The following is a 21,467-nucleotide window of genomic DNA, read 5'->3' as shown; positions in this document are numbered from 1 at the left end:
AATTGAAGATGGATTTTATGAATGTATACATATTTAAAATACCTGAACATAAGCAAATTTGCAGAGACTGTATTCTGGATATGTCTACTTTATTGATAATGCAAATTTATTAGCTTTGCTGTGACATTCAGAATAGGATAACATGAAAAAAAGAAAATAATTGAAAGAGTATTTTTGTGTTGTATGAAACAATATACACAGTATTATCCATGAAAATATGTGGGTAGGAGTCATATGGAAAATGGAGCATTTTGAAGACATTGTCCAGATTCATATAACTTAGTTGTGAAATTACTTTAGAATTCAGATTTTGTTTAGGACTGGGAAACTCACTGTAGATTTGTCATTTCTCCTCTACTTAACATCTTCTAAAATTTGTAAAATACCTACAATTGAGAGAAAGATGATAGAAGAATACAAAGGTGCATAGCATAGTATTCAGCTAAGGAAATGAGAATTCAACAAGCTGGCTCACCAGTGGCTCTTGGTCAGCCTCAGAGAGTGAGCTACAAATCTTTGTTTAGACTCCTTGACAGATAAGAGAGAGGACTACTGTTTTCTCCTAATGTAATGGTGAAGATGACCTGGGGAAATGTTTTTAATAGGATAGGCAACCCTAAAGTTGGATTGATTCTTCCTTTACTTGAAAGAAGCAGTGACGGAAGGGTGAGAATTGGATTTCGGTTCCTGCTTTTCCTTGTGGACCAGTTCTATCTCTTCTACCTATGGGATACTTTGTTCCAATAATATGTCCCCTCTCTCCAGAATTATCAGATGCTCCATCTCAACTAGAAAATTCCCATCAGCTTAAAAACTATAAATTCTACTAGCCTCTTTCACTTTTGCTCCTACCCTATTTCTTTGTTTGCCATGATAGCAAAACTTTAAGAGATGTCTATCTTTGTTCTAATTTCTTTCCTTCTACTTTTTTCTTAAACCCATTCCAATCAGTTTTAGACTCAGTCTAAAATATAAATGTTCTTTTCATGGTCACTAATCATGCGCATATTTCAAAATCCAGTGGTTACTTTCCATCTTTGTGTTTGGCCTATCAGCACCACTTTCTTTGTTTTTAAAAATATTTTTCTTGGTTTCTAGGGCACTATATTCTCTGGGATTTCTACATATCTCATTGGCCATTTCTTTTAATTCTCCTTTGTGAATCCTCTGCAATTGCCTGTACTCTTCAACAATGGAATGTCCCAGGGATCCACTTTTTTTAAAAAAAAATTTTGCTTCATTAATATCTTAGTGGCCTCATTCATTCTAATGAAATTGAATACCTTCTATATGCTTATGGCTCCCAAATTACTATTTCCATTCTAAACCTCTTCTTTCAAACTCCAGACTTGCACATCCGGTTGTCTGCCCAGCATCTGTACTTGGGTGTGTCGCAGATATTTTAACTTTAACATGTCTAAAACTTAATTTTTTATTCCTTCCAACCCAGTGCTCTATCTGCTCTTTTCCATCTTTCCATGTAATACTACACAATCCTTCTCTAACATCACCTACAGCTAATCCATCAGCAAAACTTCTTGACTCTCTCTTCCAACTATATCCAATTTAATAGCTTCTTACCACCAGTGTTCATCCAGATCCTGCCAGTAATCTCTTTGTCTTAGCCATTTTTTCATCTCTGAGACTCAATAACTTAAAGAAGGAGAGGTTTATTTTGACTTACTTCCTTTTCTTCTCTCTCTCTCTCTTTTTTTTTTTTTTTTAGGTTCAGTTCATAGTGGTCTGACTCTAAGGCAGAAAGGGCATGGTGGAAGGGCTAGGGGAAGAAAGCTGCTCACCTCATGGCAGCTAGGAAAAGAAAGAGAAAGAAAGGAGTAGCTAGGGACAAATATACACCCTTCTAGGTTACACCCCCAGTGACCCACCTCCAACCAGGCCTCCTAACAGCACATTTGGCTACTGTACTCATCAATGGACAAATCTACTGATGAATATAGCACCGTCAATATCCAATCACTTTCCACAGATGAGTATTTTGGAGGATATTTTAGATCCAAACCATAGTACTCCCCAATAATTTTCTTGCTTCCATTCTTACCACCTGGATCTGTTCTCAGTAGGAGAGAGACTGAAGTCAGATACTTTCACTCCTCTGCCCCAAACCCTTCAATGGTTCCCGTAACTTGAAGTAGAAGCCTCAAAGAAGAAGTCCTTACAGTGGCCTACCAGTGTCCTGCATGACGAAGACCCATGTCACACCCTGACTCTCTCCTACTATTATCTTCCTTACCAATGCTCTCTAGCTGCCCTACCTTTCCTGAAGTTCTTTGAAAACTTCAGACACTGGCTGCCCTCACCTTAGGGATCTTGTTCCCTTCATGTTCTTGTTCAAAAATATTCATTTGGTTTGTTCTCCTTCATGATCTTTCTTAAATTCCACCATCTCATCAGGATTGTCTTGGCCATCCTATTTTAAGGCTGCCATCTGTGCCCTCCTCTGGCTCTTACAGTCCTCTTCCCAGGATCCACTTCCTTTTTCTATGGCACCCTTCCACTTCTGATGTGCTTTTCTAACATATTTTACTTGTATGTTTTGTTAACTGTTTATTCTTAATCTCTCCCCATGGTGATGAATGTTCCACAGTGATAGGTCCCTTTGATTGTTTTGCTCACTGATATATTCCAAGCATAAAATAATGACTGGAAACTTACAGCACACATAAGGAACAAGTGGTTGTGATTGAAAATCATGAACACAAATAGATTTAACCAAGACATTTGATATACTAAAATAATTAAATACTGTATTTAAAATCATTAGGTATAGAATATTTGATGAAATAAAAATTGGATTTGGCATAATAGCAAAACTAAGGAACAAATGAAAACTATAGTGCTCTGAGAAAGGAGGTTGAATAGGATATCAGAAAATGGAAAGACATCCCTTGTTCCTGGATAGGCAGAAAAAATATAGTCAAAGCGGCTATACTTCTGAAACTGTTACACAGATTTAACATAGTCCCAATCAAAATATCAATAGCATTCCTTACAAAACTAGAGAAAGCAATCCTAAAATTCATATGGACCCAAATGATACCTAGAATAGCAAAAGCAATTCTGGGAACCAAGGGCAAGACAGGAGGCATTGTGATCACTGACTTAAAGTTATACTACAAAGCTATACAGATAAAAACAGCATGGTATTAGTAAAAAAACAAACAACAACAACAAAACAAATATGTGGGTCAGTAGAACACAATACAGGATGCAGAAATAAGTCAAAGAACACTCAGATACTTTATCTTTGACAAAGTGGCCAAATCCTTTTGCTGGAGGAAAGATAGCCTCTTTATCAAATGGTTTTCCAACTGGCTATATACATACTGATGATTGAAACTAGACCCATATCTCTCACCATGCACTAAACTAAAATGAAAATGGATCAAAGGTTTAAACATTAGAACAGAAAGACTTAATCTACTGGGAGACAAAGCAGGTAAAACATTTGAAGACATAGGTGTAAACAAAGATTTTCTTTCTTTTTTTTCCTTTTTCTTTTTCGATACTGGGGTCAAACTCAGGACCTTGCCCTTGCAAGGCAGGTGTGGCACCACTGAGCTAAATCCCCGGCAACAAAGACTTTCTGAATAGAACCCCAGTTGCACAAGAGCTAATACCAAAAATTAACAAATGGGGTCACATAAAAATACAAGCTTCTGCACAGCGATGGAAACCACCAGTGGAGTGAAGGAGTGAAGAGACAACCTACAGAATGGGAAAACAATTTTGCTAGCTACTCCTGAGACAAGACTAATATCTAGAATATATACAGAACACAAGAAAAGTAGACACCTCCAAATTAAAAGATATAATAAAAAATGAGCATTTGAAATGAATAAACACTTCTCAGATGAAGTACTATGACCAATAAATATATGAAAAAAAGTTCAGCATCACCAGACATTCAAGAAATGCAAATTGAAACAACACTGAGATTTTCTCTCATTCTAGAAAGAATGGCTATCATCAAGAAATTAAGCAATAGCAAATGCTGGTGAGGTTATGAGGAGTGTAAAGATCCCCTCCTCATTGTTGATAAGAGTGTAAACTGATACAATTACTGTGGAAATCCTCAGAAATCTAAAACTAGAAGTTCCATTTGACACAGCTATTCCCCTTCTAGGTATAATCCTGAAAGAGTTAAAGACATCATATCACCTGTGTTTATAGCAGCACAGTTCATAATAGCTGAGTTTTGGAAGCAGCCTGTATCTCCATCATCAAATGATTTCATTCATTTGATGATGAATGAATACAATAGAGAATGATGATGAATACAATAGAGAAAATTGGGTATTTATACACAATAGAGTACTACTCTGCCATAAAGAAGAATAAACTTGAGTCATTTGTAGGAAAATAGACAATCTTTGAGACCATAATGTTGTGATGTAAATCAGATACACAAGCTTAAATATCACATAATTTCTCTTACATGAGAAACTCAATACTGAATATAAGTGAAGTGCAATTTAAAAGACAAATAATAGGAAAAAAGAGAAAAAAAGTTTTTGTAATCCAGCATGGACAATGTTTCTAAAAGTATACTTTGATTTAGTATAATTGTCTTATGCATTTTATACATTTTTTGGCTTATTAATCTGGTTGTTACTCTGTATGTGTGATAATTTATAAAGACTTACAAGATAAATAAATGAATCTGATGGTGGCATAAAAGGGAAGGTGGAATGGAAAGGGGAAAAAAAAGAATTTGAGATGTATTATGTACATGTACTGGTTCCCACAAGGAATGTAATCATTATGTACTGCAAATGTGTACTAAAAAAATGTTTTAAAAAGAAAGTAGAGGCTCCCAGAATGGGGGGGGGGGGGCTTCTGGGTCTCCTTGGTGCCACTCCCATCACAGAGGAGGGGGCTTCCTGGCCAGGCTGGCACTGCTCCCAGTGCAGAGAGGCAGGCTTCCAGGCCACTGTAACACAGCTCCCAGTGCAGAGGAGGGGGCTTCTGGGCCACCATGGCACTGATGATCCTGGCACAGAGGGGGAGGCTTCCAGGCCACCATAGCACAGCTCCCAGCACACAGGAGGTGAGCCATGGGGGCACCAGCAGCAGCACCCCTGCCCCATCAAAATAAGACACATAAACAAGTCTCAAAACCAGACTTCCAGATCACCTACAGCAACTCCAAAGAAAAATGACATGGAACACTGGCACTCAACCACCTGGACTCCATGAACTGGCAACAAAGGATCTGGAAAATATGAACATAATTTCTCAGATAACAGCAGAGATTGTGCCCATAGTGCAAGATATGATTAATAAATCTAGAGAGGAAACAGATTAAAAAAAATAGAGGAGCTGAGGAAAATGATGGAATCCCAACATAGGAAACAAATGGAATCCATAAAACAGATGCAAACAGATTTCCAGGAGATTAAAAATTCCATTTACACAGCAGAATGAGCCAATGTGAGGACAGAATTTTAGTTATAGAAGATAAGATTACAATTAGTGACCAGGAAAAGAAAAATTTTTTAAAAAATAGTAATGGACCAGAAGAAATCAATCCAGCAGCTGCTAGACAATGCAAAGAAGAATAACATAAAACTGATTGGAGTCAATGAAGAAACAGGAGAGTGTTCAGATGACATAAAAACCTATCCACAGAAGTGATGGCAGAAAACTTCCCAAGCAGGGGAAAAGAACTGGACATACAGATAAATGAGGCATATTGGACTCCAACTAGCCTTGATCAAAAAAAAAATCTACATATAGGCATATAATAGTTAAGATTCCAGAAACCCAACAGAAGAACAAAATTCTATAAGCACTGAGAGAAAAGAAACAAATCACATACAAAGAAAAGCCCATCAGAATCACAGCAGACTTCTCAATGCAAACACTCAAGGCACAATGAAAGCAGTCTTACGAGGGAAATTTATCGCAGTGAACACTCATATTAGGAAAACAGAGTGAGCCTGATTAAAGAGTCTGATACTGAACCTCAAGCTTCCAGAAAAAGAAGAGCAGGAGAAACCCGAAGCTCATATGAGGGAAGAAATTATAAAGATCAGAGCAGAAATCAATGCAATGGACACTAAGAGAACAATACAAAAAATCAATGAAGCCAAGAGTTGGTTCTTTGAAAAAATAAACAAAATTGCCAAACCTTTAGCCAACCTTATCAGAAAAAGGAAAGAAAAGGCCCAAGTCCATGCAATTATTAATGAAAAGTGTGAAATTACAATGGACCCAGCAGAAATCCAGAGGATCATCAATACCTACTTTGAGAACCTATATGCCAATAAGATGGAAAACGCAGAAGAAATGGACAGATTCATAGATACATATGAATTACCAAAGTTGAATGAAGACCTAAAAATTCTAAACGACCCAATATCAATCAATGAAATTGAAAAAGTAATCAAAAACTTACCAACTAAGAAAAGCCCAGGTCCTGATGGCTTCACTGCTGAATTCTACAAGTCTTTTAGAGAGGAACTACTGCCACTACTGTTTAAACTCTTCCGTGAAATTGAAAGAGAAGCAACACTCCCAAATTCATTCCTGGAAGCAAGCATCACCTTGATCGCCAAAGCAGAGAAAGAGCCAACTGAAAAAGAGAACCATAGGCCAATCTCACTAATGAATATAGATGCAAAAATCCTTATGAAGATACTGGCAAATAGAATGCAGAAAATCATCGAAAAGATCATACACCTTGACCATGTGAGATTCATCCCAGGGATTCAGGGATGGTTCAACATATGCAAATCAATCAATGTAATACACTATATCAATAGAGCCAAGGACAAAAACCATATGATCATCTCAATAGATGCAGAAAAAACATCTGACAAAATCCAACACGCATTTATGATAATAACGCTATGAAAAATTGGAATAAACGGTCTCTACCTCAATCTGATAAAAACCACCTATGAAAAACCAACAGCCAGTATCAAACTAAATCGTCAAAAACTGAAATCCTTCACACTAAGATCAGGAACAACACAAGGATGTTCACTATCACCACTCCTGTTCAATATAGTTTTGGAAACATTAGCCAGAGCAATTAGACAAGAGAAAAGGAATAAGGATAGGAAATGAAGATGTCAAATTGTCATTATTTGCAGATGACATGATACTCTACATAGAAGACAACAAGAACTCTACCAAAAGTCTCCTACACTTAATAATCAAAGTCAGTAAAGTAGCTGGATACAAAGTCAGCACACAAAAATCAATAGCTTTCCTCTACATGAACAATAGGCTCACTGAGAGAGAAATAAAGCAAACAATTCCTTTCACAATAGCATCCAAAAAACTGAAATACCTAAGAATCAACCTAACGAAAGAAATCAAAGACCTCTTCTCTGAAAACTATAGCACTCTGAAAAGAGAGATTGAAGAGGATATCAGAAAATGGAAAGACATCCCGTCCTCCTGGGTAGGAAGGATTAATATAGTGAAAATGGCCATACTTCCAAAACTGTTATATAGATTCAATGCAATTCCAATTGCAATCCCAGCAGCATATTTCATGGACCTTGAGAAAAGCAAAAATTCATTTGGAATAAAAAGAGACCCAGAATAGCAAAAGCAATTCTAGGTAACAGAGACATGGCAGAGGGTATTACAACTCCCAACTTGAAACTATACTACAGAGCTACTGTGATAAAAACAGCATAGTACTGGCAAAGAAACAGACTGGAGGACCAGTGGAACAGATTAGAAGATGCAGAAAAAGCGCCAGACACACCCAGCTCCCTTATCTTTGACAAAGGAACCAAACACCCTCACTGGAGGAAAGATAGCCTCTTTAATAAATGGTGCTGGAAAAATTGGGTTTCAACTTGCCAAAGATTAAAACTAGACCTATATCTCTCACCATGCACTAAACTAAAATAAAAATGGATTAAAGATCTAAATCTTAAAACAGAAACACTAAATCTGCTGGAAAAGTGGTGAGGAAGAGCTCTTGAAGACATTGGTGTAGGAAAAGATTTTATGAACAAAACCTCAGTTGCCCATGAACTAGCACAAACAATCAACAGATGGGATCTCTTCTTATTAAAAAGCTTCTGCAATGCAAGAGAAACCACCCACAGTGTGAAGAGACAACCCACAATGTGGGAAACAATTTTCACCTGCTATTCCTCAGACAAAGGTTTACTATCTAGAATCTGTAAAGAACTTAAAAAAAAAAAAAAAAATCAGACCTCCCAAATTTAAAGACCCAGTCCAAAAAATGGGCATCTGAAATTAACAGACATTTCTCAGAAGAAGTGGAAATAGCAAATAAACATATGAAAAAATGTTCAACATCACTGGTCATTCGAGAGATGTAAATGAAAACAATGCTGAGATTCCACCTCACCCCAGAAATAATGGCTGCTCTCATAACATCAACCAATAACAAATGCTGGTGGGACTGTGGGGAAAAAGGAACCCTGCTCCACTGCTGGTGGGAGTGTCGACTGGTGCAACCACTGTGGAAATCCATATGGAGATACCTCAAAGAACTAGGACTAGAGTTCCTATTTGACCTAGCCATTCCCCTGCTGAGTATCTTTCCCAAAGAATTAAAAGAATCATACCACAGTGATATATGTGCACCCATGTTCATAGCAGCACAGTTTGTAATAGCTAAAACTTGGAAGCAGCCAAAATGCCCATCAACTGGAGAATGGATAAGGAAAATTTGGTTTTTAAAAAGATAAAATGGAGTACTACTCAACCATCAAAAATGAGAAATTAGAGACATTTATAGCTAAATGGATGCACATTGAGGGGATACTCTTAAGTGAAATAAATAGGACACACATGTATAAATACCGAATAGTGTCTCTGGTATGAGAAACTGAAAGTGTAAATAAGGACTAAAAGGTATAATAGATAATGTGAAATAGGAAGAAAAGGGGCAAAGAGGAAGGGGAAGGAGGAGTGGAAGGGGAAAGGAGAGAAGGGAATGGAATTAATATGAGAAAATGAAAAAATGGAAACAGAGTCTTTGTAAATAGGGAGGGATGGGGGAGTTGAAGGGAGGGCAGGGGAAGGGGGAAAAATAAGAACCAAGAGAGATTATGTAAAGGTGCAAATTTCCAATGGTAAATGTCATTACATTGTATACCTAAAATATATCAATAAAATTAAATTGAAAAAAAAAGTTAAAAAAAATGAAATAGAATATCTAGATATAGACAATATAATCTTTGGTCCAGGGATTTGGCTCAGTTGTTCTGCTGTCTGCTTTCCAGGCACAAGGGCCCAAGTTCAATCCCTAGTACCAAAAAAAAAAAGAAAAATAAAATCTTTGAAATTAAACTCGTTGAATTTATTGTAATAAGAGATCCAAAAGAACTAAACCAAAATACCATTTTTAATCTATTTTTTAGTGAAAAAAAACCACCAAATATTAACAATATACTCTGTTTACAAAACTCTGGGTAAATAGGCTCCTTACATATTATTGGTAGAAATGCAAAATGATACATATATTATAAGTCACTAAATTTCTATGCTTGGCTCAAACTTGCAATCTTCCTGCCTCAGCTTCCCACAGGGCTAGGATTACAAGTATGCACCACCACACCCACCTCTCCACATCGAGTTTTAGTCTTCTGATAAAATAAAAGCCAGGCCTAGACGGATTTTTAGGAAAAGTTTAATACACTTTCAAAGAAAAAAATATCAAATATCTTTAACATTTGAAAGTGAAAAAAAATAAGAGTGTTCTCTAAAATGATTAAGCAAGTAAATGTATTTCTGAATTAAGAGAAAGACTGGAAAATACTTTTTTCACTCATAGACATAATTTTTTGTAGTATTGGAGATGGAATCCAGGGGCTTCACAGTGAACTACATCTCCAGCTCTTTTTTTTGTTTTTTGAGACAGGATCTTGCTAAGTTTTGCACACTGGGCTTGACCTCACAATCCTCCTATCTCAGCCTTCCAGAGTATTAGAATTATAGGTGTGTGCCACCAGATCCACCTAAAAAAAAAAAAAATCACAAAATTTGGAGGTTCAATAGCATTTAAAAAAAATTATTCTAGTAATCCAAACTTGGCTTATCACAAAACAAAATTTAAAACTACTGTGATAATTTACCTCATGAATTATAGAACTTCCCTATGAGCATCTCAACAGATATAAAGAAATCATTTGTTAAATTTTAATAATCTTTAAAAACTTCTAGCAAACTAGGAACAGCAAGGAAATTTCAACTACAGCATCAAAATTCCATGATAAAAATGCATCAAAATATTTCCTTTAAATCCAACATTGAATTGAAAAGGAAATAATTATAAATTGTATCAAAGATGATACAATTATCTGCATAGACCATCAAAGAGAATTTATAATCAAATTATTATTGTGAATAAGGGCTCTGCTATGTTGGTGGATGTGGGATCAATATATAAAATGTAACTTCATTTCTACACCTTTGGAATAGTAAACAAGAAGCATAATAAAAAGAGCCAACCAAAGATGCCAGAACTATATATAAAAGTGTGGTAGAAAGACATTAGGGAATAAATAAGTGGATGGTTATCCCTTATTAATGGATAAGGGTGAACTCTTAAGTAATCTATAGATTTAAATTATAATGAAAGCAAAGAACCAAAAATAGCTAACTTCTAAATATAAAGAGGCCTATAAAGAATCTTAATTAAGTATTTAATATACATGCAGGTGGCATCAGCAGCCTCAACCATTTCTGGAATTTTGATCTTTCCCAGAGAGGCAGAGCACATCCTTGGGGAAAATGGATTCTGTAACAAATGCTGTGGTGCTGTCAGACACCCACCTGAAATTCTGTCCTTTCCTGATACCATTCGTAAAAATCAACTTCAGTAAGATTAAAACTTAGAGAAGGAAGACTTTAAAGTTTGGAAGAAAAAGAGGCTATTTATAAAATTGAGCAAAGGATAGATTTTATAATACCGAAAGTATCAACCGAAAAGAAATATAGCTACATTAAAATTTAGAACGTCTATTTATCAAAGGAAAACATACAAAAGTCAGAAGAGAAGTCATGAGTTAAACCTTCATTCTTGATATGCAGTATTTTATAAATAACACAGGGACAAAAGTTGGTATAAAGGGTGTAAATGAGTACATCATTTATTTAGACATTAATAGATGAGGGTGGAGTGTCCCTGAGAAATGTGAGAATAGAGCTATGCCCCAAGTCACAGATGGAGTTTGGAAGAAATTTTGGAACTAGTACAAAGCAAAAGACAGAAAAGAAAAGGAGGAAAGCAGAAAAATATAAAACCATGAGAAACGCATGGAAAGAGACAATTGTGTCTTGAAATGTCATACACACACTTGAGCAGCAGGCCTCCGCTAAGTGGATGTTGGGTAAACAAATGGGACTGATCTTCATCCTCCAAATCATTTTAAATTGCAGCCATCTCCTGTCAGTATATACATCTATTTTTCAGTAATTTAAATTGCTTTTATATTTTAGAAATGTATTTTGATTTTCTAGAGTTCTCTTTTAGGCTTCATGAGGCCCTCCGAGAATGGAACACTTAAAATCTCTTTAAATGATATTTTCTTTGATAAGAGTGGGCAAGGCCTTTGGGGATGCTATGGAAACCCTAAATCATTTGTCTTCAAGGGCAGTTAAGCATTTCCTGTGACTGCTGAGGCAGCCTGAGTTTAGTTTTCCAGAGTGTTAGAAAAAAACAGCAGTTGTATGTATTCCAAGGGGAGTGTGGCGCCCAGCATTGCAGAGGACTTGATAAATTCTTGATCCTTTGCTCACACTGAAGGTGAGGACTCATTAGTCTGTCTCTCTGCCTTAAGATCCTCTTAAAAATCACCTTGCTGCCTCATCATACCATACAACTCCACTTGAACTCAATACATTTCCATTTAAATTGCTCTGCTCCACATTGTGTCCATCCTGTCCTTGCTGCAACTGTGGAAGTGGTAACAACATTGGTGAACTCTATTTGTTACCCATGTTAGCCTGTCCTACAAACACAGCCAATAAGCTGTTATTGGACAGCCATTACATTCTTGACAGGGACTGTGTTGTAAATCAAATGCAATGTGACTTGAAAATTAAACCATTCCAGTAGTACTTTAAATCATTAAAAAGTGCTCATTTTAGCCTGATGCAGTCTGACTATTCTTTGAAGGAACTTCATTTGGGACTACAAAGGCTTTGAATTTTATTTTGCTCCTTGTGGTAATTTTTGTTTTCTTTCTCTTTCAGGGTATATGAGAAATATTAATTTCTACCTGGTCTTCATCAACTGACCTGGAAAAAACCTCCTGAGATGCTTTTCCTTAATGTAATTTTGTTCAGCCTCACTGTTTTTTACCTTAGCTTCAACTGCCTACCCACTCAACTGAGCAGTTAGGGATGGTCAATTTCTCTGTCATTAGTTATGCATGTTTGCAGGCTCTGATTACTAAACTCATTTAATCTCTACTGCCTGAAAAATGTTACATTATTTTTATAATTGGTTTTGCCTCTTATTAGAATCATTAGAACAATGTTAATAAGATAGAAAAAGATGGAATCACTTGATAGTTTCAGGTTAGCGAGAATGCTGGGCGCTACAGGCTTCTTTATATAAGCAACTATTTCTAAGCTAATTCTCAGATCAGATTTGGGGAAGCTTTGGGGTCTTTTAGGTTTTTATCCCTACTTTCTTAATCTAGGCAACAAATATAACCAAAAGAAAAGTATTGTATACTCTATTATATGTGCTGCCAAAGCGAGCACAAGAAAAGTATTGTATACTCTATTAAAATTATAAATAAATTTTGAACTGCTATATAAATGGGCTGTTTTTATTTTTGGTGAAAAGCTCTTAGGTTTTTTTCTCTTCAGGAGTCTTATTTTAATATTTCTTTTTACATTCTATATAGATCAAATATAGTAAAATAATCACTGGTGAATCTTGGATCGTTGGTCTTTGTATTTATTGATATGGTCCCCTTGCTTTTCAGAGTGGGACAAATTATTTATAAAAATCAACCAGACACAAATGTAGACATTATATGTGGTTTGTAGGTGTATTGAAAACTTTTCTTTGTTTGATGCAACTTATTTCCCATTGCCAATTCAATAGGCTTTCCTGTTCAACTTCTGCGAGCTTGAACCAGGAATCACAATTCAGTTCCTGGGCCCCCTCCTTCCCTGTTGTATAGGGAAAGGGTCACTGTACATTTAATTTTAGCATAAAATTGAAGAACAAATCATTTATTTTACAGCTGGGCAGCCAACAATTTTCAGCATTAAGAGATCTTCTGTGTTACTAATTGCCCTGTTGAAATTAACTTTCCAAATCTCTTTATTCAAGGGAAATTGGGATTTGAAATTCTTGGGCCAGGACTCATGACTGGGGCAAGTGTGCCCTGCAGGAAGGGCCATGTTGGCTGGGGTGAGAGGGTGGCTGAGAACAGATGGTGTTTAGGCATTTTCTCTGGAATTATAAATGCACATATTCCTCGGTTCCCTGTACTCTGCCAGCTGAAGCTGTGTTAGTGCTGTTGACACTAATATAAAATGTTTGGTCCATTTGAAATCTTTGTTGTTGCCTTATATGGGGAAAACTAAATCCCTCAGCCTGTGTTGGAAACACGGCCAATCTGATTGTAAAAGTGTGGCAGTGGCAGGCATTTTACTTCTGTGGAAAGCAGCCATTGCAGCCCTACACCTGCCAGCCTGGCTACCTCACACTGATGTTTCAGTCTTTCTCTCTAGGCTTTCTGTTCTTCACTTGCTGCACCTTCCAGTGTGTAGCCGAGAGTAGGAGAAAGGGGTGCTTTCTTTCTCTGAAGGCACTCAGAAGTTTTTATTTCTCACACTTTTAGAGGCTGGAAGTCCAAAATCAAGGTGTCTGCAAGATTTGCTATCTGGTGAGAGGCCACGTTCAGGCCGGTAATGTTTTCCTGCTGTGTCCTCACATGGTAGAAGGAGCAAAGGGTATTTGTGGGGACTCTTGTACAAGGACACTAATTCTATCCTTGAGGCTTCTACCCCTGTGACCTAATCACCTTCCAGTGGCCTCATAATGCTGTCACCTTGGGGTATGGATTTCAGTGTATGAATTTTGGAGAGCATAATGGCATAGGGGTTTTGGTAAATGTAGTCAAATTACATTCTCAAAAGGTAGCACCAGTATTTATTACCACCAGATACAACAGTACGTTAGTTCCTTTACCCTACAGCGTAGTAGTGGTGATTTTAAAAATGTTATTAGTATGCTGGGTTAAAAATGTTATTGGAGAAGTTAACCCTTTTTCATTATGTTTACAAGCCATTGTTTATCTTTTAGGGAGAGTCGGGAGGTGAGAAGTGTGTGTAGCAGACATGTAAAAGACCTGTGTTAAGGTTTTATGTTGCCAATATTCTAATTTTATGTATCTTTTAACCTAGTTTTCTTTGATTTGATAATGAAGTTTGAAATATCTGTGCATTTGGATTCATCGTGTTTTTTTCCTTTGTGGTTTCTTCTTGGTATTATGGTGATAGATTTTTTAAATGCCTAGTGCCTTATCCTGACAAAACCAAAAGATGTCCCCTACTGATGGGCCTACTTATACAATACACAGAAAAAGAGTTCTACTTTCTTTTATAGCACAGGCCTGAGCAATCACTGTGTGTGTGTGTATGTGTGTGTGTTTACCCAAGAGAAATATTTCCTGGAGTCCCTAAAAATTCTACTTAGGTTAAGAGAAAACATTGGATTCTTTCTTTTAATTAACTTTATTGGTATATTTTAGGTATACCTTATGATCACATTCATCATTGGGAATTTGTACCTGTACATGATATATCTTGGTTCTTGTTTTTTCCCCATTCCCCTTCCCTCTCTTCCCTCCAACGCTCCCCATGTACAAAAGCTTTGTTTCCATTTTTTCCTTCTTTTCTCATATCCCTCCCCACCTCCCATTTGAACCTTTTCTTTCTATTTCACATTATATATTATACATTTTGGTTCTCATTTCACTTTCAGTTTCTGGTGCAACCACTGTGGAAATCAGTGTGGCGATTCCTCAAAAAACTAGGATTAGAGGTCCCATTTGACCCTGCTGGGTATCTTCCCAAAATAATTAAAAGCATCATACCACAGTGATATATGTGCATCCATGTTTATAGTGGCACAATTTGTAATAGCTAAATCTTGGAAACAACCCAAATGTCCATCAACTGGTGAGGACAAAGAAGATGTTTAAAAAAGAACAGGTTTTTTTTTCTAAAATGGAGTACTACTCAGCCATAAAGAATGATAAACTAGAGACATTTATAGCTAAATGGATGCACATTGAGGCCATCCTCTTCAGTGAAATAAATAGGACACACATGTAAATACTGTATTGTCTCTCTGGATTCTTTAGATAGCTTTTGTTAAACATTATAAGAAGCCCCTACAGGTTTATTTTTACTTTGGAAATTAGGTTGTCATTCAGAAAGTATTTTTAGGCAATTTCATTGTAGTTACAATAAATGTAGACATATTTTCCTCCAAAATAAAAGACTTGGCTTTTATAAATAAGAAAACTTTAAGTTAAATTTTGTAAAAACTTTGACTAATAATTTGTAATTGCCCTTTAGAAAACATAACCATAGAAACAGTACATATATGTTTAATTTTCAATTTCAGGGTATTAAACAGATGGTTTTTGATTAGCTGAACCTATTTACTCCTAGGAAAGGGCATGTTTGGAAGTGTGCTGCTGGAGGAGGTAACAGGAATTATGTTAGAACTATTAATGGGGGAAGAAAATACAATACTATGGATTCTTTGTTTTTTAATTGGATGAACTAGTGCATATAGTAACTAGCTGTGTGCTCATGTGCATGAAGACTGGAGTGATATATAATAAATTTATATGAGGATTAAAAAGTATGCCTTTCAAGTAACCATAAGGGTTGCAGAGAATAAACATAAGCATTTCTTTAAGAAACAGACTCTGCTTTGAAACCTTTTTTTCAAATATTCCATTGTTTTACAGTGCAACTTAGGATCAAAGAGAGATTTTTTTATTTTCCTGCTCACAAAATTATGTGCTCAAAAGTAAGGGATTTTTTAAAAAGGCATATAAAGGCAAGTGGCGAGACACTTTGATTACATTTATTGCCGTGTTATTGTGCCATCTGCTGGAACAGAGCATTCAGAGAGACCCATACTGTGGCAGGCACTTCCCCTAGCCAGCTAATTTATTATGGCCCCTTGGCTTTGTGGCTCAGCTGCAGGGCATGTGTTGGGAGTTCCCATTCTTCTGTGTCCCCAAAGAACCCTGCAGACAGCTGAGCTGCAGGGGTTTTTCAATCAGTCGTCAGAAGGTGACATTTCATTCCTTACAACACATTCTGCAAGTGATCAACACCAGATTTTGAGCTGATTAGAAATTTTGTGTTTTATATTTTAGAAACCATGTTGTGTTAAAACTAGCAGAAATTGTGCTTTAGTATAGAGAGCAGTAGCAGACAGGAGCGGGATATTTGAAATTGAACATTACAAATTAAGAAAAATCAGAAATGAACATTTAAATAAGATATTTATATTCTACTCTGTTTTGAATATGGCAGTATGGAGACACAAAGATAAGTGGTGTGGGTCCTGTCCTTATGAAATAGAGTACTTGAAATAGGCTACATTATGTGACCACAATAGACAATCCCCTCATCTCCCTGGATTACAAATAATTTATTTTACTTAGAGCATAGCAGAAGTCTCTGCTTGCCTTAGTCTTCCAAGGACCTAGGCACTTCTCTTATAGCAAGAGGAAACAGTAGCAGCACCTCACACTGGGCAATTAAATGCTTTCTTCAGGAAATGACACATGCTATTTCTGTTCACATTTCATTGGCCATAAGAGGAAGTCACATGGCTGTCCCTAACATTAGAGGGAGTTGGAAATAAAACCTACACTCTCAGAGGAAGAGATATAGGATATGTGTAAATAGCACTAATGACTGCCCCAAGAAATGCATGGTACAGTTGTAGATGCCAGATACATGAAAGTTTACAGGTACATATAAAGAAGAAACAATAAGGAAGATTTAGTTCAATTCAAAATCTAGTAAGGGACCAATATATACCAGGCACTGTGCCTGGCCTGGAAACTACAGATATTGTATGCGCAAACCAGCCATCAGAAAACTGATTTGTAGGGTGACTCAAGCCTGTAATCTCTGCACTCCGAGAGTCTCAGGCAAGAGGATCCCAAGTTTGAGCCCAGCATGAGTAACTTAGCAACTTAGCAAGACCCCATCTCAAAAGTAAAAAATAAAAAGGCTGGAGATGTAGCTCAGTATGAAGGCCGAGGGTTAAATCCCTATTACTGGGGAAAAAAATTGATTTATTAGTTATAAACACACACACAGACACACACACAAACTAGGCAAAAATACAAGGTAGAAACTATGCAGAATAATAAAGCAAGAGAGATGGCCAAAGATAGACCATAAGTTTTGTGTGCCTTATCAAGTAGGTTGGGCTCTTAAAATGATTATGAGGAGGAAATGGGCTTGACTAGATTCTTGTTTTAAATAAATCATGAGTGGTTCATAGAAGAAAAGATAAGCTTAAGGGAGACAAGCCTGGAGGCAGAGAAACCAAGTAAACCAAGATAAGAGTCCTAAGACAGAATAATGAGAGGGCAGCTGAGAGAAGGGAAGTTACGAGTGGAATTGTTAGGATAACAAACAGCAGGACTTTGTAAATGACTATAGACAGTGGCAAGTCAGAGATGATTTTCGTATTTCTACCCTGGGTGAATTCATTGATGGTGACGTGACCATAAAGATAAAATGTGTGGTATTTCAAAGAAAGGGAGCCTTGGTGTGGTCAATAAAGAGTTTCAAAGGCTGTAAACCTAAACTCCACAAACTCAGGGACTATGTCTTATTTAATACTGTATGTAATCCCAGTCCCTCGAACCCTTGAATGGTGTCTAGCACATAATAATGATTCAATGAATATTTGGTAAATGTATAGATTTGCTGGAGAAGTAAACTTTTCATAGGTGGAGAGAAATGTGTATGGTGATGGTTGGTAACCGTTGGGTGCAAGGACATTTAAGGCAAGCAAACCGTAGTGATGGTGAATGAGGGGGAGTGGTGGTTTGACGGAAGCTGGGGAACCAATGTGGTTGTTGCTCAGTGTGAAAGGAAATGGAAGATAAGATGCAGAACCCTGGAGAAAGCTTTTATTTTCTTTTGATACTTGAGATTTCTCACGGCTAATTGGCCAACCCCAGATGTGATAGTTAAGGATGGAGAGACTCTCAGACTAAGGATATCAGACCAGGCCTATCAGTTATAAATAACTGCAGATTATGCCAATGGCCGCTGTTAGTGCAAACCAAAGGGCTGTCTTTGCCCATTTGTGGTACAAAGCTGGTGTTGGAAATACCTGTCCTAAGATTTCTACAGATGGTTAGCAGTGCCCTGAGCAGTAACATCTTGAAGGGAAAAGGAAAACCACTGTGATGGTGGGAGATATGAGTCTTGCCTTGCCATTCACTATGTTGGAACCTTGGACAAAGTTCTCCATGTGTACCTCACAGGGAAGCTTTTGGACTAACTAGTGGGTAAAAGCTTTGAAAAAGTAAACAGGAGTGCAAGGCAGAAGAATGGCAAGGGAAGTACTAAATTTGCATTAAATGAAATGATGCTTTCTCAACCTCTGCTCTTCATTATTAAAAATATTTGCTTTTCTTGGTTTGTTGAAAAGAAAAATTTGTGTTATTATCTGTTTCTTTTTTTGTAAGAATCTTTTTGGCTTGTTTTGTACTCTACTTTGAAGTTAATGGTACACAGTGTAATAAGTTGCTATTCTCTTATTATTTGATTATGAAATTATTTTGTTTTATGAAATAAAAAATTTAAATATTTGCTCTTTTTTTCTCCCTTTCCTGTCATCATTTTAGATATCACCTGGCCATACACATTTGCAGGCTTCAACAATCTTCCTTCTCTTTCATTCTTGCATACTTGGGTAGCAGGGATTCTTCTCCTCCCATGACATCTCCAGCAGCTGTACACTGTTTATTTCAAGCTCACACGCACCCACCTGACTTAGTCCCTTGGAATGTTTCAAAGAGAACATTGTCAGGAAGAACTACCTGGTCCTCCTGCTTCTTCCACCTCACATCTATAATATATTGGAAGAGATGAGAAGCTTGTGAGGAACTGTCTGCATCACTTTAGGATCTGTGCCAGGTGAGAAGAGAAGCCTGGTGATGCCTCAACACTGGGAGAAGGCAGATTTTAAGGAATTTGAGAGAAAATAATTACAATTCTATTCCTGAAGAGGTGACTCAAAGGAACTGGTGAGCTTTCAAAGTTAATAGCTCTGTCTTGACCATTATGTATGTCGTTCATGGTGAAGATGGGAGGACAACATCTAGAGCCAATGTGGCTGTAGACTCATATTGTTACCAGGTAGTGTAGGGACCAGCAGTCCTTTCCAGGTTCTTAATGTCCTAGTCAGTGAATTGGAGGGAACAACTGGTGAATGTCAAAGGTTAACATTTACTTAGGGGAAAAATAAGAGGAAGAAAAGAAAAAGGAAAAAAAGCACAAAAGAAGTTCTCAAGGAGAAATGGGTGCTTTGAAGGAAAAAGAGAAGATATGTCCTGCAAACAGAGCAGGACCACTGCAAGAACAAGAGGGCAGTGATAGCAAAGTCAATTGCTGCATCTTGGCTTGGCTTGTTCCAGTGTCAGAAGATTGATGTCAAGTGCCAAGTTCAGTGTGTTCTCATGTCAAAAGATTGGTACCAGGTGCGGGTTTTGGTTTGATCTCTTGTCAGGCTCAGGAGCTGTTGCTCTGCACCTGTGGTTAACAAATCTCCTCAACTGGCAGGTCCTGCCCAATTGCTCCAGCCATGAAGCCATGCCCCAGCCTCCTTCACTACTGAGAAACTCAGATTGTAAAAGGGCAGGGCCAAAAAGCAGAGAGAGCCATTGCCAAAGATTACATGAAAGAGAGGTAGGGTCTCATAACATATTAAGACCATGGGGCAGTGAACTGAGGCTTATGAGGGGAAAAGCTAAGGATGATGGAGGGCTTTTAAGTTTAGAGCAGGAATAAGGAAGGGGCCTGCTGCTTGAGGCTAATGGTGTGATGTTGATGGATGACATGAAGGAAGCAGAACTCCTTTCCTCCCAATTGCTCCTGTCTTCTCTGTCAAGGAGAGTGATCTTTGGTCTGAACAGGCTAGAGTGAACATTGTTAAGAGAAAATTGAAGCCCAAGATAGGTGAAGAGATTATGTGAGAGCATGAGTCCCCTGTAAATGAGCCTAAGTTTCTGTCTCTGAATGAATTACAGAACAAGGCTCTGGGAAAACTGCAAACAAGTTTACTTACCTCAGCGAGGAGAGTTTGATGGTGGAGAGGAGAAAGGCAGGCTGACCAGAAGGAGAAAATGCCACAACCTAGGAATTGTAAAATTCAGATTGGGAAAGTACCCTAGGTGTCTAGTTCAACCCTTACCTTATACATAATTAAATGTACATGTAGAGGTATTTTAGGGATATTCAAGAACTCTTATGACAAGCCCAGTTTATCTGTCTAGTATTTCATCTTAATGCTTTAATAAATCCCTAATGTAGAGATTGTTTTGTAGTTGTTGATGTTATTCATTCCTTTCTTCCTTTTTGTCTTCTTTCCAAAAATGTTTGTTGAATATACACTTGGTACTTTATAGGAAAATAAATATGACCTTAGGTGCTTATAGTCAATTACAGGGAAGCTATCTGAATTCAGTTATTTGTTTATTCAACAAATATTGGTTGAGTGCAGAAAAGGCAAATATAAATTTATAAGAGAAGAAATTGCTCCTCTCTTTTGTCTTTTAGAGTTTTCTTTCTCTGTTTTTTCTCATGTATGCAAATATTTTTTAAAAATTTGTGCATGTTTGCAGTACATAATGATTTCGTTCATCTTGGGGAGTTGGTACACGTACATGACATTTCTTGATTCTTTTTTTAACCCTTCCCCCTCCCTCTCTCCTCCCTGCATCTCTTGGAGCCCTTCATTCATATGTATATGTGTGTGTGTATATATATATACACACACACATATATATATGTATATGTGTATTAAAAGACATTCTACCTGAGTGTTTAAAGACATGTTCCTGAGTGTTTCTGCAGGGACCTAAGAACAATTTCTTTGAAAGGAGCATTCAGGAAGGCATTATTTTCCCCCTCCCAAGAGCAGACAGACCTAACTTCAGCTGCCACCTGCCTCCAGATCACTAAACGTACCTGATGTAATGGGCTGTGTCCACTTAACTATAAAGAGAGTGTTTTCTCTGTTTTTGCAATTTCTTTAGCAGATTGCCTGTGATGTGCATCACTTTTTGGTTTAATGCTTATTTAATAATGAAATTGTTTGCTTTCTCTTCTGCCTTTATGGAAAGGTTTTTCTGGGTTGGGTGGAGATTTCATTTTTAATTAAACTTTCCTAAGAGTCCCTAGTATGTGCCAGGCACTCT

The 21,467-nt window shown here is 37.1% G+C and overlaps 1 protein-coding gene across 2 annotated transcripts in view; it reads left to right on the top strand.

Moving 5' to 3' along the window:
* Positions 1-19,595, top strand: part of Epsti1 (epithelial stromal interaction 1) — a 111,148-nt gene extending 91,553 nt beyond the window's left edge. For both annotated transcript variants that reach the window (XM_004844244.3, XM_013071998.3), the window contains exon 10: positions 12,217-19,595. In XM_004844244.3, coding sequence (XP_004844301.2) covers positions 12,217-12,225 — 9 coding nt within the window. In that variant the 3' untranslated portion in view covers positions 12,226-19,595. The remainder of the gene's footprint in view (positions 1-12,216) is intronic.
* Positions 19,596-21,467: the final 1,872 nt, after the last annotated feature.

The sequence above is a fragment of the Heterocephalus glaber genome, unplaced genomic scaffold (genome assembly GCF_053883595.1).
Source record: "Heterocephalus glaber isolate CG9 unplaced genomic scaffold, H.glaber_assembly_v1.0 deba00001666, whole genome shotgun sequence".
Classification (NCBI taxonomy): Eukaryota; Metazoa; Chordata; class Mammalia; order Rodentia; family Bathyergidae; genus Heterocephalus; species Heterocephalus glaber.
This window is presented reverse-complemented; position numbering and strand designations above follow the sequence as displayed.